Source organism: Rhinolophus sinicus, chromosome 14, assembly GCF_057876585.1.
Source record: "Rhinolophus sinicus isolate RSI-liver-muscle chromosome 14, RSI-T2T, whole genome shotgun sequence".
NCBI classification, from domain to species: Eukaryota; Metazoa; Chordata; class Mammalia; order Chiroptera; family Rhinolophidae; genus Rhinolophus; species Rhinolophus sinicus.
The window spans coordinates 106,524,571-106,549,666 of NC_142514.1; the positions used below are offsets into that span (position 1 = coordinate 106,524,571).

The 25,096-nt window shown below is 45.5% G+C and overlaps 1 protein-coding gene across 6 annotated transcripts in view; it reads right to left on the minus strand.

Moving 5' to 3' along the window:
• Positions 1 to 504: 504 nt before the first annotated feature.
• Positions 505 to 25,096, minus strand: part of TTC12 (tetratricopeptide repeat domain 12) — a 51,092-nt gene continuing 26,500 nt past the window's right edge. For 4 of the 6 annotated variants that reach the window (XM_074335466.2, XM_019753345.3, XM_019753343.3 and 1 more), the window contains 14 exons: positions 24,553 to 24,624; positions 20,488 to 20,548; positions 19,842 to 20,030; positions 18,627 to 18,696; positions 17,678 to 17,766; positions 15,446 to 15,614; positions 9,972 to 10,064; positions 8,883 to 8,943; positions 7,981 to 8,118; positions 7,405 to 7,503; positions 6,875 to 6,943; positions 4,249 to 4,350; positions 2,966 to 3,065; positions 1,492 to 2,010 (listed from right to left, as the gene is read on the minus strand). In XM_074335466.2, coding sequence (XP_074191567.1) covers positions 1,625 to 2,010; positions 2,966 to 3,065; positions 4,249 to 4,350; positions 6,875 to 6,943; positions 7,405 to 7,503; positions 7,981 to 8,118; positions 8,883 to 8,943; positions 9,972 to 10,064; positions 15,446 to 15,614; positions 17,678 to 17,766; positions 18,627 to 18,696; positions 19,842 to 20,030; positions 20,488 to 20,548; positions 24,553 to 24,624 — 1,698 coding nt within the window. In that variant the 3' untranslated portion in view covers positions 1,492 to 1,624. Of the gene's footprint in view, positions 659 to 1,491; positions 2,011 to 2,965; positions 3,066 to 4,248; positions 4,351 to 6,874; positions 6,944 to 7,404; positions 7,504 to 7,980; positions 8,119 to 8,882; positions 8,944 to 9,971; positions 10,065 to 15,445; positions 15,615 to 17,677; positions 17,767 to 18,626; positions 18,697 to 19,841; positions 20,031 to 20,487; positions 20,549 to 24,552; positions 24,625 to 25,096 lie in introns of those variants that run through there. The other 2 variants (XM_019753346.3, XM_088791453.1) reach the window with 2 other exon arrangements.

Consider the following 25,096-nt stretch of genomic DNA (forward strand, 5'->3'; position numbering starts at 1 on the left):
GAGGAGGGCACAGGATGGGCTTCCAGGAATGACTTCCCGGATCATACAGCACTCCCTGCCAGGGAGCCATACCCACCACTGAACCCATGGAATTCACAGTACAGGCCACAGTACCAGGCATGGCCTCAGGAAGCTGCCACCATTGTTGATGCCACTGCAGCTGTTTCTTGGCATCTCCGAGCTGGAAAACAGACACCAAAATGCTGCTGCTGAAAACCTGATGTTTCTAGCATGTTGCCAGCAGGAAATAGCAAAAGGGGCAGAAAGGGCATTGGGTTGGCAAAATCTAGTTTCCATCTAGAACCACTGCCTCCAAGGGAGCCTGGGAAGCATGGCTTTTTGTTTACTGGCATCCAGCGTCGACACAACAGAAAGGGCCATTCTAAGGAGGGCATGACAGAGGAGCAGACCAGTGCAGTTCCCGTCATGGTAGCTGGCCCGATGCCCACTCTGGTTACCAATGAAAACGGGCCAGCACTTTGAAATCAATCTTCAATTCTGGAGTGGAGATTTTAAAAGTCTTTATTAGCACAGGAACAACCCAGAGCATACAGCCATGTGTTTACACAGACACCACGTCTCTCAAGAATTATTGATGTACTTCGTGGTAGAGCTGAGAATTTCTATCCCATGAAGCTCTCTCAGTTGAGCAGCAAACCTGTCACAATCAGAGCACAAACACTAGGACAGAAATGCCATGGTGTAGACTGCTGGCACCCAGAACCTCCGCCCCTCAGGTAGACCTGGGTGGGAAGGTGCAAAGGGACAGTGGCTGTGGCCCTGGGAGCCCTCGGCGAGGCCCACCAAACACTGCAAACACTCTTGCTGTGAGTGGCAGATGTGACAGGCTGATCTGATGGGACCTTGCTCTTGGGAACTCCCCAGGAGGTTGCCACTTTGAGCTCGAGCTAGCTGATGTGCCTTGCTTTCTGTGGAAGAACGATTTTACCCATTCCTTCCATTTGAACAATCAGACAGAACTTGAATGGACCTTAGATGTCATTCAGGCCAACCCTCTCCTTCTACAGAGAAGGAATTAGAGGTGTGAAGCTGTAAAGGAACCAGGGAGGCCAGAGCCCCGCCCTGCCCCAGGAGGGCCCCCCAGCTAGGCTGCGTCACTCAGCCACAGGCAGGCACCTTCCAGAAGCACGAACGCCAGGTGTTCAAGTGCCTCAGAACAAGACCAGGGCAGAACACAAGGCTGTGCGAAAGAGAAGCAATGTACACAGTTAAAGCCAAGACCCCCTGCCCTGGCTTGTCAGGTGGTCTTAGACGTGCTGTCTCACATCTTCCTTTGGTTTTCTCCAGCATGAGAATGTTACCCTCATTGGACATTGTCCCATATGCTTATGCCCTGGGCAAAAAATGAAGTGGGAGGTCTAACGTTTTCTGGAAAAGTAGAGGAGAGAGAAGGAGGGAGAGAGAAGGGGAGATGGTGTGGGAAGGAGAGGGGGGAGGAGGGAAAGGAGGAGAGAAGGATGGAGACTGAGAGAGTGGAACAGAGAGAAGACTGGCAATAAGCACACGGAACAAATCCCTGTCAGATAAACAAGCATCTTGCCTCTCTCTGGGAGGAGCCCGAGGGCTCCTGGTTCCTTCAGGAAGCCTTCCTCCAGAGAAGCAGCTACTGGGGCCCAACACCTGTCTGCACAGAAGACACCAGGGCGCCTGGAGCTCCCCCCTCCCCGGGCTCTGTGTGGCAGAGGCCCAGCCACAGCATGGTGCCCCGGCTGGCCCTGGCCTGCCTGCTGTGAGCTGTGACTGCCCGGGCCACCCCAGCATACCTTGGCTCGGCCGTGCACAGCTTCGCCAGAGCTATCCCCGCGTTCAGCTGCAAGGCTGCGTTCCGCGCATCGCTGCCTGCAAGCTTTAACAAGACCTGCACGATGTCTGTCTTCAGCAGGGAGGTTGCCACCTGCGGCACCTCCATGCAGTTGCCCAGGCAGAAGGCGGCGTTAACCACCAGAATCTCATCCTCCGAGCTGAGCAGTGTCAGCAGAACACTGAACTCTGCAGGGAGGGAGCAGAACAAGCGTCGGCCCTCCAAATCCCAAACAGGAGGCGGGCAATGGACATGAGGGGCACAGGGAGGTGTTGGAGGACCACAGGAGAGTTGGTGGACATGAGTGGTTGCCAAGCTGCCCCAGAAGCTCTGAGGATGGACATGTCACTCGCTCATTCAGTGCTATGAAGCTCCTAGGCTCCTTGCTGTGTCTCTGAGGGATCTCGGGCCCAGAGCAGTGCCCAGCACAACACAGATGGTGTGGGGACGAATGCTAGGCGGCAGACGGGTCTGTCTTCTCTAACACCCCTGGTCTTAACCTCTGCTCTCCACCTGACAGCCCCTGAGTGGGAGGCCACAGGCCTGCACCCTGGACTGTGGGACAAGCAACAGGCTCCAGAGGAAAGGTTCTTGCTTCCACGGCAGGGCCCCACTCAGTTCCCTACCCATGCATTCCAGACGAGGTGTTAAGGAGAAGGTTAGCCAGCTGCCTCAGCTGGGAACCTGCTACCTGTGACTGCAGCCAATTTCAGTTCCTAGAGTAACACTAGGCTCTGACTCTGATATTCTCCTCATTCACAAAAGGTTGAGCCATTTCTCCCTCCCTCCCCCTGGTGAAGGAAGAGAACCTGTGTTAGGTCAGTCTAAGCAGAATGTTTTAGAAACAATTTCAATTTAACTTGGTGAGAGGAGGTGGCTCCTGCTTCGACCTGTTACCTTGGAGCTGCTTCACAGCTCAGTCTCCAGCCTGGGCCTGCTACCTGTGTGCAGCCGGAGGCTAATTAAATGCTTTCAGAGCTGGAGGTGAAATGACATCTTACTCTGCAAACACTGCTGAAGTCTGGGGCAAGGTTAGCGGCATTATGCGGTCTTTCCTCACCGCTCATCGGCAGTTCCCTCTGCAGCCTCGAAGATGGATTAGCCTCTGGGATGTGAGCTCTGCTGAATGAAACCATCACTTACTTTTATCCAGTCTTATCACTTCTTCTCGTGCTTCGTGACAAGTATTAGTGCAGACGGCTAGGATCTTTATGGCATAGCGTGACGCATTCTGGCCGCCCATCTGGATTTCCGAATGAAATTAGATGGAAAATAAAATCAATCCTATGACTGTTCTTGGCCGGAAAGCACATGAGCAGCTGTGATTGTGCTGGAGTCTTCCTAAACTTCTAAGAGAGTTCCACTGAGAATGGACTGTGCTTCGTGGGGAGCAGCCTCTGTAACGCTGCCCACACCCCTGCCACGAAGGTAGGCCTGTCATTCACCCCTGAGTAACGCCTGTGGAAGCCTGTACGAGAGAATGGCTGAGAAGAGAATGGTACTATTGACTGGCAGATCTCCCAAAAAGGGAGGAGGAAAGGCCTTCCTTCGTCATTTCACCAATTGAGAATGAGGGCTGATTGCTAAGGCTGTCAGGCTGACAGGCCCGCATGGAGAACATCACAAGTCTAGATCACATTAAGAAGTAACAACCGTCAAATCGTAATCCTTCAAACCACATAATGTGGGGTCTTCTAATGCTCATGAGCACGTATCATACATAATGCATATGTGTGTGTATGCAATCAGCAGACTCTGATAGGTTTGCAAGAGTTGTACAGAGTACATAACGGTCATCATCCAAGTAGCCTGGCCCCACTCAGCCTGGAGTTTTATGAATTAGTTTCCCGTGGGGTCACCACACTAACACGGGTGGGTGAGCCTCACTGGGCACATACATCACGGGCAGGATGGCAGCTGAGTTAGTCACCTCACCCTTTCCGGTGAGTCTAGGTACTGGTTGGACTGACTTGCTTACATTCACAGCACTCATAAGGAAAATCCGAACATCCTTTTGTCTCATGGGAACACTGCACCCTACGTATCTCCTAAACGGAGTTATACCCACCATTCTCCAGATAACTGGATAAAGCATCAGGAGCGGGAAAACAGGAGCAAAATAAGGGGCCTGAGAAACCTTGTTGGAAGTCACTCAGGTCACCTTTTTCAAGCACAGAGGCCATCCATTTTTAAGTTAGGCTTGAGTGGTGAGCAGTTTTTATGGATATATCTAACGAACAGTCTACTTATTAATTCAATAATCTTTTGTTGATATTCAGAGCAGTCTGGATAGACAGGCAGAAGCGGATCCCTACTCAAGAAATTTAGAATCTATCAGGGGTGAAAAGGCACCTCACTTCTGTTTCCCAAATAAAACATAATGTTCCTGGAAATTCGAGAGGTTATAACCAATGACGTGATTTTACCTTCAAGAATTTAATCATTTTCTTCACAACTCCTGCTCCTACGGCCTCCTCAATAATTGGCAGAGAGGAAGAAAGGGTGCGGCTGAGAACGCCAGCAGCTCTCTGAGGGAAGCAGAAAGCAAAGGATGATTAAAAGTTCTTTTCAGAAATGCTGAAGACCTTTAAAAGTCAGTAAGTAGAGAAATGCTAGAGTTAGAATATTTTTCAAAGATTCAAAAAAGAAGTTAACAAGTAGTTTGGTGAGGCAAAAACAATCATTAGTATTGGAAGCAAAATAGGCACCTTAACTTTAAAAACACTTAATGGTGGGTGGCTGGTTAGCTCAGTTGGTTAGAGCATGGTACTAAAAACACTTACTGGCCAAGTAATAGAGAGCAAGCACTGTTCTTTTTAATACAATGGCTGGGTAGGCAACTCAAAGGGCTTCAAACAATGCCCCCCTGGCAGAGGCCCAGCCTATTTCAGCTTTACACAGGACCAACCAGTTCACCTCTGGGAAAGAAAGTCCTGCTCTGGGTATGCCGAGGTCCTGGTATCTGTAGGGCCTGTCTTAGATGGTCGACTTCCTGGATTAACCCTCCTGGTTAGCTTTCCCTTTATCTGCTCTGAATTTTGTCTTTTTGTTCATTTTCTGGGAGACTTCATTTACTTTATTTTCTAGTTCTGATATTTTAAAATAGGAAGCTGTTACTATTTTATGGCTATAACACTATTTTTAATTTTTCTGATGATACAGATGATTGTTATTAATTTTTCCTTGTTTCCTATATCATCATCTTTTTTTTTGAGTCAATTTTTTTGTTTATCTTGTTTTTATATTTATGTGTATGGTTTTCCTGAAATGCCTGGCGACGGTTAGCTGCCCAGTCACATTTATGAAAGAAGCAATAAAAATGTTTCAGTCTGTTGCATTTATGGGGAGTCTGTCCACTAGCAGGAAGAAAGGTGGCACTCCCGAAAAAATGTTTATTTCTCATCTTTCAATTCCTTTAGAGAAAACATGCTCTGAACTGATGCCTGAGGGATAGAAGTCTGGCTGCCAAATATCCCCTCATCTCTTACTTCTGCCCTCTGTTGGACCCAGCACTTTGAAGTTTGATTTTCTCCAGGGTACTGCAAGACAAAACTGCGCCTGCCCCGCTGTGTCCCCTCCGTCTACAGTCTACACTACGGTTTCCTCAGTCCTGCCTCATTAATGACCACTCTTGCAGCTGTTTTCCACTGGTGACCTCCTGCCTGTTCACTTTGTCCATGTGGGTTTCTCCTTTTTGTTCTTTTTTTCCTAATGCCTTTCGTCTCATTTTAATGAGGTCTCCAGAGGAAGAAGGGATAAACTTGTATATTACCGTATTATGAGTTTTGTTTTTCCAAATCTGCTTCCCACGGGTGCTAGCATGCTGCTACAGTTGACACTACAGATCTTCTTTTCAGACAAAACAGTCGAGAGAGCACCTACAGACATCCCCGATTCTCCTACTGAAGCTGCTGCCCTGCTTAACAAGCTGGTGGGGACCCAGCAGTGGTATACACAGAGTCCCGGGGAAATCGGCCAAGGGAGTCCTTGAAGGGTTTGTGTAGGCCCTGCCTGAGGTTTAGACCATCCACAAAGCCCCAAGTACCCAAGAACAGTGGTGTCTACCACTCTGGGGATCTTTTACGAGGATCTGAGGAAAGCTGTGCTGCTCCCTCCAACTCCCTGAAAATGCACGTATACTCAGAATTTTCTTCTACACAATTGCAGGGGATTCCAGGGCACTGAAGACCTGCCACCCATTTCGGGAGCCCAGGTTAAAAACTTTTGCCCTATGAAGTCTGAACTGACTTCAGGGAAGTTATGGGCATGCGAGCTCCAAACAGGACATGCTGACGCTACTTAGAACCTTTACTATAACCCTGGAGCCAGTCCCTAGTCTACGATGCTTGGAGGTCTGGTTTCCCAGACCTGCCCTGGATGCTACTCCAATTGCTCTCTAGGCTTTAGGGCCCTGACTTAATAGGTGGGAAAGACGGGTGATTCCTAACGTGAGTAACACATCCTAGACTGATGCCAATTGCCTCTTGAATCAAATCAATGTTCTCCTGATGCACAGAGCCGACCATTGGCTGTTCGCAGTTTTCTTATCCAAATGTCAGAAACAGAAGAAAGCCATTCCAGCATATATCTCCAATGGGGCTAAAACCATGATGCAAACAGCCTCCAGCATCACTCACTTCAAGATCTGGGCCTGGCTTTGCTGATTATGGAAAAAGAGATTCTACATAAAATCACTTGGCCTGTTCCATTTGCACAAGGACATCTTGAAAAAAGACAAATCAGATGGGTTATACTGTACAAGCTGTTAAATTCCAGACCAGACAGAAAAGGGATTCTTAACTCAGGTTTCTGGACTGTCGGGGGTCTACAGATGGGCACCGGTGGGGTTCCCAAGTCCCCTGAAACTGCAGGCCAATGTGGTATGTATGTGACTATGGGCATCATTCTGAGACGTATGTCCTCCTTGTACCTCAGAGAGTCAGCAGACTCCCAAAGGTGTGATGACTTCAAAAGGGCAAGAGGCACTGATATTAAAACAAGACAACAGGAGAACAATAAAGGAAGTTGTTTCTGATCTCCCCAGAAGCTTACTGTCAGGATTCCTCCATCCTGGCTGTTCAGCAGAGACGTGCACCTCCTGCTCACCTCCATGGCCCAAACCTGTGACAACAGGGACAGGGAGGAGATTGGAATGTTCTGGTAATCTGAATCCACAGTGGCGCTCGGTGCCAGCACTCTAATAGAACTGGCCGCTCCCTCCTTTCAGCACTGCCATATTTCTCTCCCTCACCTCCTTCTGTTGCTCTATTACCCCCATGTCGGTTTCCCCTAACTACAGGACAATACCTTGAGTAGGGACCACATTTTATTTGACTTTGTAAATGCAGGACCTAGCACTGTGCTCAGCATATCCTGTTTACTGAACGAATACCTGACTGGGTGACTCATCTCTCTCTCTCAGTGGAGCCAACTGACAGCGTCCAGCCGGCTTTCCCCATTCCCACTGCCAGTGTTGGAGTCCATGGGCTTCTATTCTCTTTGTGAAACTGAGAACAGTTCTATGCAACAGAATGTGTTCAGGTTGTCCCAGGGTTCCACATAGGGAGAAAAGAATACCGTACCTCAGAGAAAAAGGGGGACCGAAGACACAAGTTCATCATGAGCCCCAGGAGTGCATATAGGACGTCTCTGAGCAGGTCCACATCCTCCTCACAACTGGCCTTTGGAAACAAAGCCAGGGGATCCATGAGCTATCTGCCTTGCATCTTTTCATGGTCATCTCTTCCCCTGGGCAACGGTCCCTAAATTGTCAATGTCATGAGCCTACATGACGTTGGAAGATCAGAGACTGGTCTATGCGCTAGCATCAGGATAGGAGACTCACAAGGAGCCTTTGGTGCCTCTGCCACGTGACTCTGGTTCAGCCTGGTCCTGTGTTTAAACTGAGGAGTGAGCTGGTCAAATGGGTGGTCAAGCCAACTCTCCCCCCAAACCCTTCAAACCTCTCCAGGGTGGATGAGATCTGATGTGGAGGGCTCTTTAAGGCCAGCCACCGATACAATCATTGGTTACAGAAGGGATAAGCCAGTGGCTCCAGCACCCTTACACAGGATTTCTGGACAAGCTAGATAATTAAGAAGGAGCCAACACCCCTAAAGCAGATAAAAGACCAGCTTTAAGTGGAAAAGATACAATACCATGAGGCCCAAGCAGGCATCCCCAAATTCTTCAGAGGCAGACATCTGTCTTTGGGTGGCAGCCTCAGCACTGAGGTTTCCCATGATGGCGATGCACTGGCTGAGAGCTGAAGTGTTGGTTACTTTGGGATCTCTCTTCTAAAAGTGAATCAAGAGAAAGCAAATCTGCAGAGCAGGTAATGATGCCAGTGTAATCTCCAGGGGCATACCTCACTCACCCAAATGCCCCGGACCCAGAGAGCACAGTATTACAAGCGGCATCAACAGAGTCATGCTGGCAACAGGTTGGGAGACCCAAAGCCCCTTGGCCTGGAACAGGGCTGGGGCTTAATCCCAGGGACACCACCAACCAGCTTGGAGAACGTGGGTATGTCCTATCCATCCTCAGAACTTCTGTTTCCACCTCTGACATATTGGGGTGTGGACGTGCTCTCTGAGGTCCCCTGAAACGTCTATGGCTCACTAGAGACAGTCTGGTCACAGCACGCTGTCCTAGGTGAACTCCCCAATCCTTGCTGTCTTCTGCCTTGTCAGCTCAAACCAACACACTTGCCCTCCTAACAGGATGACTTCCGTGCAGGGGACAGGGATGCAGGGGATGTGATACTGATGACAGGACTTCGGGTCAGAAGGGGACAGATGGAGACTGACAAACTCTTTCTGCTTTCACCTAAGATGGAGTCCACATCCAGCTTTTTCTCCCCTGTAATAAGCCCCGTCCACATGCCCTCTCCAAGAGTCCCAATTATGGTTGTTTTAATAACTAAGAATTATGGAAATTTCAGCTGTGAATAAATGATTAATCAACCCGAGAGACAAGTTCTGGAGTGTAAATGGTTTCAACAGTTCTGCTTATGCTCCTGACATTGTCTGTCATAGATGATAAAAAAGGACTTGCTTACCAGAACGCCTGTGAGTGCCGGGAGAACCCCTGGAAAGCTTGTCTGGAACCAGACTTGGAATCTGTTGAGAAAACACCAGTCATGATTTCTACATTGTACAAACTGTAAGATAAACGCAGAGTTTGGGTGATGGAGCAGACCGTCACCAACTCGGGGCCCATGTGGTTTGCAGTGTGCCTGCATGATTCATTCTGCACCCAAAGAGAATGCCCCTAGGTAGATACGCATTGTGGCTTTAATTTCTCTAAGTTTGAAGAATTGCCTTTGATGTTAAACAACAGATCTCAGATGGCAGCTCTCTTATGCAGAAATTGTTGGAATCCCTAGGCTTCTGCCAAACTGACCTACCCTTGCTCTGAGTCTATGCTGTGTGTGTACAAACCGGAAATACAGTGCAGGCATGCTTCCTTGTCACAGCCATGAGGAGGGCCCAGATACATACATGTCTCCACATATATGTGGGCTTGACCCACCCATGTGACCAACTGGGTAAAAGAACCATTAGATTCCCAAACTGCCGATGGCCTCTCTAGGGGCACAGGCAGCTCTCTCTCATTATCTGACCATTTCTAAGCAAGATGTCCTAAAGTTAGTGAGGAACTTAAAAAAAAGAAATCCACTTAAGAATTATGGAAAATCTAAGATCTTGCTTGTCTTCCCAGCAGATAAGCAAGACAAAAAAGGGGGGGATGGTTACACATAATGCCACTGGCAACGCAAGAGGAGGCTACATTTTACGGTGCATTCTGTCTCTCTCACTCTCACATTTATTCAGTACACATTTGCTAGGCAGCTCCTATTAGGTGCGGATTAAGGGGAAGAAACTTCTCCAACACACTGTAGGCTTGCTCACTGTGAGGGATACTGTTTTAAGTACATCACTGCTTCTAAACTTACTGTGGACTGGATCCCCCAGCACCCGGGGGACTGGACTGGAACAGGAGTGGCCGACCGTGGCCCCCTGGAAGGATCAGCCCTCCTCCTCACTGGATCTTGTGATGCTCTGCTGGCTTAGCTTCCCATTTTAAAAGATCAGACAGTTCAACAAAAGTTGAAAAAGACATGTCAATTTCTGGAACTAAAAATTACCTTTTTTCCAGAGCCAAGTCTGTGAGCAGTCCCATGGCTGAGTTGGCGTTCTTATCTGAGAATTCAAGAAATGACACCAGGCCTTCCACTAACCTGCAAAATAATCCGTAACAACCTCAGAGTGGGCTGTCCTCCAACTGACAGCAACCCCTACAAGGAGACCTTGAGGGAGACCAGGAAGGAGTCAGCATCCGGGTGGAATAAGCTGAAAGCGTGGCCTTGCCATGAACTCCTAGGAAGCCCAGCTCCTTGCCCACCCCAGTAAGATAGACACTCTCCTATGAGAATGTCTCTACCCCTTAATGTGAAGTCCCAGGGGGTTGAACAGTTTTAAGCAAAGTTCATTGATTATCAGATGCCAACTTGGAAGGAATCTCTGGTGCCTCTGCCGTGTGATCCTGGCTCAGCCAAGTTCAATCACATAAATGACATCTAAATGGCATGCTTACTAATCTGCCAATAACTAAAGTGGGAGCTCCCCCCCCCATGAAGTGGGGGATGGACTAAAGATATCACAAGATTGACAGGCCGCTGAATATAGCAGGTGAAATTTAATGTGGTTAAACTCAAAGTCCTCCACTTAGAGCTGGAAATAAGTAACAGAATTGGGAGGCCTAGTTCATAACTGGTTCATATGAAAAAGTTTTAAAGGTTATTAGCCAATTGTAAAACCATTATGAGCAAATAGTCTGGTGCAATTGCCAAACAAGTGAGTGCAACGTCAGGCTGCCCTAAGGGACCACTGGCACCAGGACAATGGAAGTAGGAGTGGGACGCAGTACTGAGCTCCTGGTCTCCTATAGTGACACGTGTGTTAGGTGCTGTATTAGAAACAGGCTCACGTAAAGTGGGCACAAAGCCTGCCTGGTGGGAGGTGTGGGAGAGAGGAGATGAAGAAGGCTTCAAAGAGCAGGTGACATTTCAGATGTCACTTGAAAGTGTAGTGCTGTCTATTTGTTCGTTTGTTCATTGAATCAACAACACTTACTGAGTACTGGCTATGTGCCAGGCAATGTGGTAAATTCTGGGGCCACAATGATGAAAAAAGACAATATCCCAGCTGCAAGGAGCTTGTAGGCCAGTGTCACGCACATGGGGACAAGAGAAGAGCATCTCAGGCAAAGCGCACAGCATTCATAAAGATGACGGGGCATCAAATAGCAGCGGCATACTTGGACACTGCCAGCAGTTCCTTACAGCTAATGCTGAGGGCGTGAGGGCAGGACAGCGAACAATGAGGTTAGAGAGCTGGACAGAGCCAGCCCAGATGGCAGTGGGCCATGTGGCCTGCTGGAAAGTTCGTACTTTGCCCTGGACGCACGTTTCCCTAGTGTGGTTGGTAGATGACTTGCTTGGTGGTGGTGTGTGTGGGAAGGCTGATTTTTGAGCCCTTCTCAGTCTGAGTGGAAGGAGGCTGCATTTTAACAATGTCCCCAGGTGATTTGTAGGCGCTATATTGCTCGGTAGTTGGAGAGCTAGTCTTATAGGAAGTAGTCATTTTAGCGCTTTAAATAGGAAAATAACAGGGCAGATGTGCATGTTAGATCCCTTTGGTGGTACGGCGGAAGCTGGATTGGAGCAGGTGGTACAGGAGGCGGGGAATCCACCTAGGGGAGAACAGGGATTGTCCAAACTAAACATTAAGGGACTGAACCAAAGTGGGGGCAGAGGAAGACGTATAGTGGAGAAGAAAGGTGCTCAGTGATCTAGAAGGAATGACTGGAGACGCTGGAGAGGAGCCAGAGGAAATGAATGCAGAAGATGCTGAGGCGGTAGGGCTGACAGTGTACCATCTTTTACAGATGTGGGGAGGCAGCCACACAGGGGACTCTCAGGATTCTAGCTTAGGCTGCTGGGTAGAGAACTGCTGTCCCCTGTGAAGACAGAAGGTCAGGAAGAGGACCTCGTTTGAAAAACCACTTTTGATTTATTAAGTTTATGATACTTGTGACATTGTGATGGAGATGTACAATGGTAGAATGATGTTTCCTTCTAGCACTTAAGAGAGAGAGAGATTTGTATGTGATAACTAAGGCCATGGATGAGAGGAGGACCAAGGATAGGATCCTGTGGTCCCTGACTTGGATGGGTGACAGCATGAAGGGGGGGTCGCAATGGAAACCAAGAGATAAAAGCCAGGCAGTAAGAGAAGTGCCAGGAAAGGTGATATCAACAGGTGATACCAAACACCGTCAGGCAGTGATGGGAGATAAAGACAGGAAAGTTCCCACTGGATTGAGCTCTTACATTCAGGAGTGTGGGCTCTAGTCACCCATCTGTGGTACTAGATTTACTTAGCAGCTTGTTCTACAAATAGAAGGGGTCTGGAAGTCAAATCACCTGAGGCATGGTTGAGGAAACCACATGCTTAACCTGGAAAAGACCAGTGTCTTCAGATACCTCAAGCACTGGAAAGTGGGAGAGTTGATGCACTTGGTAGGTCTTCAATAGGCATAACTGAGGCCTCAATATAAGGAGGCAGAACTGTCCCCGACTGGAATGGAGTAGATGGTTTGTGTTCTGTGTAAGGAAATAATTTTGTATCAAGCAGAACTGTCCTGAATGGGATGGGCTGCCTTGGGAGGTGAGATCCACACCCTGTCATTAGCTGGGGAAAGACCCCCAGTCCATTAGCTGTTGCAGTGTCAATCCTAATCAAACGGAGAAAAATATAATAAAAACACTAGAATCCTCCCTGGAGGCATAATGCACATCATGTATAGACTGGGACCTCCCAGAGGGGACATCGGTGCTGGGTGGGCCTGGACTGGGTTGTTTCTAAGGCCCCAGGTAGCTTCACGCTTCTGCAAATCCCCAATGTGTCCGGGAGTGTATTCCAGTGTTATCTGCTGTCAGAAATCGCTGATTTTACAGTTAGCTCAGGTCCTTCCTTCACCAATTCAAATCTGTTTTCTCCTCTCTTGAAGATCAATGCTAATGACCCTGAGCAGCACAGAAGAGGAGCTGGCAGCCTAAGATCCGCTTAGTTTTTGTTCTGGGAGACAAACAATTAGGCTTCGTCTCCATGTAACAAAATGCGCATCCTAACTGGGCTGAGGGAGACAGGCTGTCCCTTTCTACTTCCTCTCGTCTCCTTTTTTGGTGGCAACTTTTCTACTCTGTTGACAGCCTGTGTGCCTGTAGATGGACCACAAATCAGAAAACGGTCTAGTGTAACCAGTCAATGCACGTTCACATCAGTTTAGGACCCTGAGCCATAGAGCCTGAAGAGAGAAAATGAGTGTACAAGTTCTTCTTGAATCCACACTATGTGTCAGGCACGACACTAGCTGCTTTCTTTACTGTGGCAGATGCGGTTTGCTGGCAAACCCCACAGACACCTGGCTATCCTGCCTCACTCCACTATAGAAGCTGGAACCACTTTCCCCACGAGGGTGTCACGTGACACAATTCTGACCACAGAGAAACAAAAGCAGTGGCTTCTCTTGATGAAAGGGACAGATCCGGTGGGTGCTAACCTGTCTTAAAGAGCAATGCAATGCTTGCAGTGGCAGCCCCCCTGTGTGATCGTGAGGGAAGGGACAGAACAAGGACAGAGACCTTGACCCTGACATCTTTAAGCCACTGAATCAGCTGTTGCCACCTTTAATCTTTTTTGTTATGTGAGAAAAACAAGGCTAGTTTCTCTTGGTCCAGTATTCTGTAGAATGCACGGGAAAAAACTTAATTGGCACACGTGCATCATTTCTCTTAAGCATCACCATAAGTCTGCATACAGGTGAGACCCTGGGCTCATCAAGGCGAAGAGACCGTCCCGGGTCACATACGTGGACAGAGACAAGCTGAGGATTTGGGCTCATGATGGCTGGCATCTAAAAACCTAGCGCTTTCCACAAAGTGATACTGGCCCTCACTTGTCTCCTGTCAATGTACAATGAAATGTTCCTTCAACTTCCCATATTAGGGAAAAGCCTTTTGGGAGGAATGTGATGTGTGTGCCTCTCTGTGAGGGTCAGGGGACCTGTGTGTAGCACTGTCCTGCTTCAAATCATATCATTTCCTGTCAGAGAAGGAACTCCACCTCTTTCTAATTGAACTGGAGATGGACATTAACTAGGTAGGATAGCAGGCACGAAGCCAAGTAAGCTGACATTTCTTTGACTCTAAAGAGAGCAGGCACGGGATGCTCATAAACGCCACTCCAAGACGCTGGATTCAAAAATTCAAACTGAAACTCAAGTAATTCGAAGATAGCTTAGGGGGGACAAAGCTTACGGCAATTTAGCTACATTTACTCAGAGACCAAAACCAAATGAGAAAACATGATGAAGGTATTGAGGAAATGACAGTGGAATTGTTTGAAACGTGAAGTGTGTTTTTGAGGATTTAACTCTGTGAACGATCCTCCACGTGTGGGCTGAGCCTCAGGTTGTCACAGCCTTTCCAGTGAGCCTCTGGGGCTGAGAGGAGGGGAGAGCCACAGGCAAGGCTTAATAAGCACTTCGTACTTCGCACACAGTGGACCTTCTCTCCTACATAGGACAGGTGCCGGAGGTCTCAGCTTGGGCCAAGAGAGATTTGACAAGGTTTCAGATTTGGCTGTTTGTCTTACTGGGAACAGACAGTGGGAGCTGGGCTCCAGGGCTCAGGGGACAGCTGGGTGAGATTCCCTCAGTTACTTGCTGCCATTTCTCCTGCCCCATCTGTGAAACGGGGTAATAACACTTATGTTGCCTACATCCCATGCTGAGAAGAGATAAAATGAGATAATGAAAAGAATCAGAAGCCAAATTCCATTTTTAGATTATGTATGGAGCACTTATAAAGCATGCTATAATTAATGCTATTTCTATCAGGTTGAATGAACCACATGAAATTACCAACATGTACCTTTTTTGATGTAAAAGTAGCAATTTCACATATTCAAACTGATAATCTTTACAGGTAGAAGAGCACTGAGCAGAATCACTATGGTCAGTAAATTTCTTAATACAGTCTACTTAGAGAGGCACATTCTATTTCTATTGCCCTAAGCCTTGGGAAGACCTACACACAGCAATACTTGAGATGTATTTGATTTATTTATACTTTACCTGCTCCAGAAAGGGTTTAAGGATATGCAAAATAAGATAGTATTACCTCAAACACAAATGAAGAAAAGTGGGGACAGGGCTGAGCAAGGGCTGAGGCTAAAAGGGCAGGAGCAAATGACCTGTTTTAAAGTTAGGTTCCCAGTCTGGTTTTGGAAATGCTGTCATGTACACGGCCTGCAATACGTGAGGTAAAGCAAACTCAGCGGAAGTGTACCTGTCCATGGCACTAGGCTCAGACCGGAGTCTGTCCTGGTCCTCGTGAGGGCGTGTTCCTTTCAAAGGCTTTATCTGATATTGATCCTTAATTAAGTCTGATGGCACCTCTTATGTCAGAGATGTGAGAGGGGAGACAGGCCAGTCCTCGCTTCACAGGGGATGATCTGAGATGCTGCAGGGCCGCTCCTGCTGGCAGAGCCTTACCGGGTCAGGTCGAGGTGGCTGATGACCAGGCTCCGTCCGTTCTCCATCTGGGCGAGCTGTAGCACTAGGGCCAGGCTCTGCTGCCGGACGGGCAGGGCCTCGGAGGCCAAGAGGGAGGGCAGCAGCCTGCCCATGTCAGGGCACATGACAAGCAGGCGCTGGTTTTCTTCTGTAAGACACAGGGCGAGCCCGTCCACCACACGCTACGACAGCAATTAACCCAGCTCTGTCTGCCACCATCTGGACAGGACACATGATTCTTCTCCACTCACTTGAGAGGTGGATGAATGAAGTATAAGAGCACAGATTCTAGAACCAGACTGCTAGTCCGAATGACCAGATGAACGACCTTAGCCGAGTCGTTACCGCCTGTGCTCCTCAGTTCCCTCATCAATGAGGTGAGGATGGTGACCTGTCTACCAGAGTTGTCACGAGGCTTAAATGAGTTACTACACGATGGTGCTTAGGGCAGAGCCTGGCACGTATACATTAGCTGTTATTATTCTTTTCAGGGATCCTTGGTGTGTGTGTGTGTGTGTGTGTGTATCTGGAAATATGAGGAAAGGGAAAGAAATCAGCTGAATTGTGAAATATTTTTAGACCATCAACTTTCACATAATGGCCAGAGCAACCATTTGAGTTCTTTCTAGAAAACCAGAATATCACATAAGAACATTCATTAATAAAGAATGCCCCCTTCCCAGACTATAAGCTATTTCCAGGGTGTTGGCGTTGGATTTACCCCCTCTCACCTGGTTCATTTTCTAACCAGGTGCATGAATTTGTTTGAGGGCAGGCAGGGGTACAGCTGGAGTATGAGGCTAAGCCATGAAATGGAGCAGAGTTTGTTTAGTTTATATATTTTTTCTTATACTGGAAAAGTAGCACATTGGAAACAATTCAAACGACACAGAGGGAGAAAAAAGCTGAAAATGAAAGTCCCCTTCTCTCGTACCCGCTCCAAGAAAGACCATTCCCAAAAGGAGCTATTAGTCACCCTTCATATGAATAATATTAAAAATATGATTGGTACATCCTACCCTGTAACTGGCTTCTCTCTCCCACTCAACAACATAACACAGACATATTTCCATGTCCTTACTTTTAAGTATTCCCTTGTCCTTTTGAAAAACTGCTGTGTATTTACTGAGTTGGATATACTAAAGTTTCATAGAGCTGAGATAGAGAGCATTTACATGACAGGCTGTGTCTGACAATGTATTTTCAGATGTTAAAGAAAACACATGACCCCGAGGTTCACAGAAAGCAAAGTAGGATGTCAGCTTAGGATGCCGGGGCTGCATGGAAGGAGGGCTATGTCCCATTCACATGGTCACCAAGCCCTGCCTCCCGTAGCCTCCTTTGTGGGAATCTGCAGAATCACCACTCCAGGCAGGTAACACCCTACAGTGGTATTAGTCTGACATAATTCCCTTCAGGAAAGAGGCCCCCTGATTCTCTAGTTTTCTAGAACTTTAGATGATTCCTCCACTCTACTAAATCAAGGAAAAAATTACATTATCTCATAGTTAGCATTTTCAAGTTTATAAACTGCATTCACTGGCTGTGAAAAGGAGACCCAACTATCACAGCTCATTTTCAGTGTTTTGTGTCCAAGGCTAGACCTTTTCCTATGAAAACACAATTTTTTAAAATAAGGAAAATACTTCAATTTTGTATTTACATTGAGGTTACAAAAGTGATAAGAAAGATTGTACAAAAAGTTAGTGGACCCCAGAAGATGTTAATATGTAAAAAACTAAGACTTAACGAGGTAACTAAAATCCCCATAGCTTTTTGCTGTTTGAATATTACACACTAATCAGTGTCACAAGATGCTGGCAGAGACAATCATAAACCTCATGATGCTGCAATGGGTACAGTGGTCAGGAAAAAATAAAAACAAACCCACAATATTTTTAGGCAGACAGGAAAGGAAAAACTCTGCCATCCTACTGCAGAAGTCATGAGTCTGCAGAGAGCAGGGTGTGTGATAAGACCACTCATTATGCTGACAATGACCTTGGCCATGATGAAGGAGGCTGTAAGGTCGCTGGAGACATAACTGTAGCGTACGTCTTGCTTCTGACCCACAGGCTTTTTCTGAGGGAATGTCTACACATCAACTCTCCAGAGCCTAGCCTCTGGGGAAATAATCACAATTATGTCTGCCCACAGAGTTCTGGAATTAACAGGCATTAACAACGATTAATGATGATGAACCAGGCTTACCATTCCCGCTGCACACTGCTTGCCAGAGCCTGAGAACACACACACACACGGTCTCTTCCACTGTACCTTTTTCTGCTGTGGAAAAGCATCTAGAATGGACAAGGGAGAGGAACATTAAAACTGGAAATCAGTCTTGATCTTCTTTTCAGTTGTGTTGTTGTTGTTTTTTCTACCTACAGACTCCTCAAATGCAGGGTTAAGAAAGTAATTTTATAATCCAGAGCTGTAGGTCACCAGGGCCAATGGACTACTAAGCACTGAACTGTGAGCTCCAGGACAAGGACGCAGGCTGAGGACGTCAGGGCTGCATGGAGGGCGGGTGGTGAGCCAGGAGTCATGGGTGACTAACGACGGTGGGCCTGCAGACTGCTTAGGTTTCAAGGGTCTCCTCATACATGCAAACATGTGCTGGTGACGCCAACCCACAGCAGGGTCCTAAGCCTCAGGAATTACACCAGAACAACTGAAACACAAAATAACAAGCTCACCACACCATCTCTTACCACGTGGGTCTTACTTCAGATGAAATCATAAATGGGATCAGCCAGGACCCAGCTGATCTCATTGTTGATATCAGAGGAAAAGAATAAATAGCAATCTTGTAACTGGTGGGAAACCAGTAAGATGGTCCTTTCTCTGACTTGAAGTGCTTGGAGAAAGCCTGGGAAGTTTTGTTGACCTTTTCTCTCTCTGCAGTTGTTAACTGTGGCATAATTCAAACAACCTGAGACTCAGCATTCAAGGGGAATTCATATAGCAGTTCAAGGGGAATTAGTCTGCACTCTTCAAGGAAACACCGATGTTGACCGAAGGTGGTATCAGCCAGTGAAGCCTGCCTGTGTGATTAGTGTCTGATTTCATGAGAAATGGTTGTCCTTCCTTGCTTTGATGCTGGCTGTCTTTACCAAAAATTCCTACTTTCTTCTTTATTTTTTTTTTAAATTCCTACCTTTTTATGTTCTCATTCCCAGTGATGATACTGAATCCATTGTGTGTTCTGAATAAAGTTCGTTCTGTGCCTGAAACAAATTCAGAGAAAACTACATCAGACTCCTGAACTCTGGCTGATGTCTAGCTGTAACAGAGCCAGCTGATAAGAAGCCTAATATAGAATGTCAAAGTCACCAAATTAAAGCTTAGGCAGAAACAAATACCTTTACATTCTGAAACCTGTGGCTGTCATCAGCCACTCGGTGCCCCAGTGAGAGGCACATCCTGTTCAGAGAACGAAAGCTAAGCCCAGTGGCCCCACGGGTTATCTGACAACTCATCATTTTGTAATCTTTAGATAATCTCCAGGAGCTGCTTAACCTGTGGGAAGAACTAGCATTTCCATCTGTCCTTAAATATTCATTTTGAAGCTGTTTCTAGGCTCTAGAGAGGAGTCTGTAATTTCCAAGAAACTACTGAAGGGAATATTTGAGCACCCTCAATTGTATACTAAAGGGAAGTAAGAAACTCCATCTATTTGTACAAACAATATCCTGTCACTGAGTTAAAAAAAATGGCTTAAGCCTTGGTACCAATGTGTATAAGAACTGGTAAGAGAGAAGAGTATGGCTTTCATTAGCAGGAGCTGATGTTTGCTCTGAAACGTCCTAAGCAGTCATTAAATGTGACTGGGGTGAACCTTACAGTTTATCCTACAAAATTCCATCTTCCATTTCCCTATGGTTGGGGGAAGATTTATGGGGGTGGTACAGGGTGTTTGGGGTGTAAATAGGGTATGTGTGGGATATGCAAAGGGTGTGTGGGTATGTGCAAGATGTGTTATGTGTGTTAATGTGATGTAAGTATATATGGTGTGATGTGTGTCGTGTGTACGTGGTGTGTGTGTGTGTATGTGGCATATAGAAGTAGATATGTGAGTGTATGCTGTGTGTGTGTATGTGATGTAAGTATATATGGAATGAGTGTTGTTTGTGTTGTATTGTGCATGTGTGGTGTTTATTGCATGTGTGTTGTATGTACACATGCTCTGAGGAGAGGATGGAGCTGGGGTAGGGATATATTTCTTATTCATCCCCTTTACCACCTACATTATAATAGGCCTTCAATCAATATTTGTGGAAGGAAGGGATTCTTTGCCTCATAGGGGCGGATCTCTAAACTCTATCCCTTTACAGTGACAATATTCATGAGATCACACATGTCTCTAGCTTACAGTCTTTCATCATTTCAGTCAGGATTTCAATGCCCCCTGCATAGAACAACAGATTATGGTCAGGCTTGGAAAGAGTCTCCAGGAGGTTCTTAGTAGTCACGGCTGTGTCCTTTCCTGAATCCAGCAATTCATGGGCTTCCTTCTCTTGAAGGTCTGCTTTCTCCCGAAGATCTACTTGATTCAGGTAATCTAGCAAACCAAGAAGGAAAAGAAAACCCTAACATCAACATTACTGTACAAGGAGTAACCTTTTTTGAGGACGGGACGTTGAGAGGTATAACACATTAAAATATTTCAAACTTGTCTTCAGCAAGGAAAATTTTGGGACTAGTGTACCGTCTACACCCAGAGCCTTAAATTGCCTTGGGTATTCAAGGAAAACATGATTCCCTATCTAGAAGGCTCTAAAGGGGGGTGGTGTATGTAGAAAGGAGGAAGGCAAAGACGTGAGTTGGTGAATAAAGGAGAGCAGCAGGGCAGCCTGTTCTCATAGAGGATGTGATTGTGTAGGCAGATGTGATTGTGTAGGCAAAGCAAGACTGTGGCTTCGTGGCCAAGTGCAGAGAACGTATGGAAGGCAGCCTAAGGCCAGAGCATGAAGGGAAAGTAGATTTCAAGTGAAAGACATCAGCAGGAACATTCTCACCTTTCACCTGTTTCTGCAGCTGGGGGTTTATTTCTAAGATCTTCTGAAAACACTCTCTAGACTGGAAAAACAAAACAAAAACAAGAACTTCGCAAGTGGTTAGGAGGTAAAGGTGATTATAAGAAAGACACTGGGTATCACAAGGCTAGGCTTCATTATTTCCTCCCAGCCTCCTCCTGCTCCCAGCCTAGGAGGTAGGCATAGGGACATAGCATGCATTTGACATTTTGTTTAGGTTTCTCTGGTTCTGTGGGGCAACAGGTATTATTTCAAAATTTATTTTTAAAAATAGTGTTGTCAGGTACAGCCTGTGATGGAAAATCGTCATTCTTAAATTCTTGTGGATCATGTCTGGCTGGGTTAGGAATAATCACGAGGTAAATGCAAAATTTAGATACGATATTTGTACTGACAGAGACAGGAGGCTACCTGTCAGATATCCCCGTAGGAAGTAAGGGAATAAATAAAGCTAGAGACATTATTGACAGAGACTTGGGAACAGGAAACAAGAACTGCCTACTTAGACACACAGGGCTTCAAAGAGAGCTACCAAGGGGTCCATTCACTGGCCATATAAGAGTCAGCTAGAAAACCTGAGAGTAAGGGGCTCTCATTGAGGAAATCTTTAGATAGAAAGTTCCTGGAAAAAGAAAGATTCCAGTTCATGAGGCATGATGCTGGGTTTAGGGCAGTATCCTCAGGGATATCAAGAACTGCCCAGAGTATAAAACAACCAGGTACCAACAAAAAAAGCTCAGAAAAATAGTTGTGAGGTATTTTGAAGGCTTAAGCCTGGTCTAGAAGATTAAGAAATAAACTGAAGAAAAACATCACATTAAAACAGAGAATAGTGTTGCAGGATAGAAGTATATACATCAAACATGGTAACTGCTATAAACTAAATGTTTGTATCTCTTCAAAATTCGTATGTTGAAACCTCATCCCCAGTGTGATGGTGTCAGGACGTAGAGCCTTTGGGAGGCGATTAGGTCATGAGGGCGGAACCCTTATGAATGAGATTAGCGCCCTTAGTAAAGAGACCCCGGAGAGCTCTCCACCCTCTGGCTGTTCATGAACTAAGAAGCGGGCCCTTACCAGACACCAAATCTGCGGTATCTTGATATTGGACTTCCCAGACTCCCAAACTGTGAGAAACAAATATTTGTTGTTTAAGCCACCCACTCTGCTATTTTGTCAGGGCAGTCCGAAAGGACTAAGACACTGACCCTGTATCCAACTTCGTTTCAAGCCTAGATCTAATCTATCAGCAATTCCTGTTGGCTTCCCTGTCAGTATGTACTGAGAATCCCGTCGCTTTCCATCACCTCCATCGTCACCAACCTCGTCCAAGTCATCGTTACCTCACTTGGGTAAGTTGTTGCAATAGCCTTCTAATTGGTTCTCTGTTCTTTTCTTAACATGCCAAAATATATTCTCCATACAAGAGACTGATCCTTTGAAACATTAGTCATATCGTTTCACTCCTTTACTTGAAACTTTCTAATGGTTCCCAGCTCACTCACTGAAAGTAAAAGCCAAGGTGCTTCCAAAGCCTGTCAGGCCCTAGGGATCAGTCCTCCACACACTCCATCACCTGCGTGGCCTCATCTCATATCACTCTCCTCCGTGCTCTCTCCATTCTACCTATCCCTTCACCTGAACCACGCCGTCATCATATATCCACAGGTGTTGCTCATTTCACTTTCTCCCTTCCTTTAGAGAGGCCCTCCCTGACCACTCCACGTAAAACTGGTCTCATCTTCACTGCTTCCTGATTTCGTTCTCTCAGTAACACTTATCACTACCCAATATACTGCACATCTGCTTATTTGGTTTTTGTCTCCTGGCCACCCCATCCCAAAAATGAGTTCAGTTAAGTCAAAGATTTTGTTTTGGTCATTACTGTATTCCTGTTGCCTGGGACAGTGCTCGGAATAGAGAAAGCATGTAATACATATTTATTGAGTGAATTAATTGAATGAATGCATGAGTGAACAGAATTTGGTACAGTGGGGGCAATTAACATTTTCTTTCTTTTAAAGTTCTCTATTATTGACCTTATTACAATAAGCCTATATTACTTTTAGAATGAAAATCCAACAAAGAAAATAATTTTTAAAAAAATTTACAACAGGAGGCAATTTCTTTTTTAAAGTATATCTTGTAAATGTAAAGACATCCCATGTTCATGAATTGGAAGACTTAACACTGTTAAGATGCTAATACTCCCAAAACTGATCTACAAGTTCAATACAATCTACACCAAACTTCTATCCGGCGTCTTTGTAGAAACTGACCAGCTGATCCTGAAACTCGTATGGTAATCAGGGGAACCAGAATAGCTAAAACAATTTTGAAAAGGCAGAGCAAAGTTAGAGGACTCATGCTTCCCAATATCAAAATTTACTACAAAGATACAGGAATCAAGATAGTGTGGTACAGGCATAAGAATAAACACATAGATTAATTGAGAGTCTAGAAATAAACCCATGCATTTATGATCAATTGATTTTTTTGACAAGAGTGCCAAAATCACTCAATGGGAGACAGAATAGTCTTCTCAACAATGGTGCTGGGATGACTGGACATCCACATGAAAAGAATAAAGCTGGATCACTTCCTCACAACATACAAAAAATTAACTCAAAGTGGATCAGAGATCTAAATGTAAATCTCTTAGAAGAAAACATAGGAGTAAATCTTAGATTAGGCAATGGTTTCTTAGATATGACACCAAAAGCATAAGTAACCAAAGAGAAATATAAGTAATTTAGAATTCATTAAAATTTTAAAAATTTGTGCTACAAAGGACACCATCAGGAAAGTGAAAAGAAAACACAAGGATTAGTAGAAATATTTGCAAATCATTTATCCAATAAGGGATTTGTATCCAAAATACAACTATGGCAAAGGATCTGAAGAGACACTTCTCCAAAGATGGTATGCAAATGCCCAATAAGCACATGAAAAAAATGCTCAACATCATTAGTCACCAGGGAAATGCAATTCTAAGCAACAGTGATATACCACTTCATACTCACTAGGATGGCTATAATAAAAAAGACAGATAATAACAAGTATTATCCAGGATGTGGAGAAATTGGCACCATACATAGCTGATGGGACTATAAAATGGTATAGCCACTCTGGAAGACACTCTGGCAGTTCCTCCAAAGGTTACACATAGCGTTATCCCATGACTCAGCAGTTCCACTCCTAGGTAAACACTCAAGAGTATCGTTAACATATGTCCACACAAAAACTTGTCCATGGATGTTCATAATAGCCCAAAGTGGAAAACCAAATGGTTACCAACTGATAAAGGGATAAATACAATGTGGTCTATGCATACAATGGAATATTATTCAGCAATAAAAGGAATGAAGTACTGATACACATTACAACATGGAGGAACCGTGCAAACATTATGCTCAGTGAAAGAGGCCAGTCATAAAATACCACATGTTGTATAATTCTATTTATATGAAAAGTCTAGAATAGGCAAATGTATAGAGACAGAATTGGATTAGTGGTTGTCTCCGGCTGAGGTGGGGGTGGAAGGATGTGGAGTGACTTCTAATGGCTATAGAGCTTTTGGGGAAGTGACAAAAAATGTTCTAAAATTAATTGTGGTGATAGTTGTGCAATTCTAAAAACTACTGAATTGTGTATAGATGAATTGTTTAGCATGTGAATTATATGTCAATAAAGCTGCTACTAACAATATAAGTAGTGTGTGTGTATATCTGCATGATTACTTCTGGGTGATGAGATTATAAGTGAATTTTGTTTTTGTCATTTTGCTTTGTCTTTTCTCTCCAGAGATGCCTCGCCCGGGGCTGAATGAACACTGGTAGACGATATTGCAGAAACGTTCCTACAGCGGGTGGGGCTGTACTAGATGACATTCAACATCCTTCCCAAATCTAAGATCTTAAGATTTACCCTGGAAAGTACTAAAAGGTGGATTAATATCTAATCAACTTGGAGGAAGATGGTTCTCCTCAGACAATCTGAAGCGCCACTCTGATCAAACACTTCACTTACATTCTCTTAGAAACTTACCACACTGTAGTTCTTTAGAGCCAGGTGGGCTTTTCCCATGTGGAAATACGCTTTGATGCATTTTTCATCACACTGCATAAAAAGGAATGAGTAATAAGATGTTTCAGAAGATTTAAAGTCATCAGCATTCCCCTAGCTGCCTAGCTAATAGAGGTAAGGCCAAGCTTTGTTCTCAGGACAGTTCCCAGAGTTGACAACTAAAACTTTTCCGTGCATCTATAATTGATGGCTGCAAGGAGCCTGGATACTCAAGAAAGCTCTATATCAAATTAGTTAATGATACTTGTCAGTTTTCATTTCCATTTAATGATACTCAATCAGGAAACAAACCAGAAATCCTTAGTTTAGAAAAGCTCTTGACCTTGATAGAACATTAAGAATTACCTGGGATGCTTATAAAAATCCTGCCAGCCAGGCTGAATCCCACATCAATTAAATTACACTTCGGGGTAGGGACCAGGCATCAATATTGTTTAAAACTCTTCATGTGCAGCCAAGTTTGAGAACCACTGGTTTATTAGAAGAGAGGAAAATGTACTCTGGG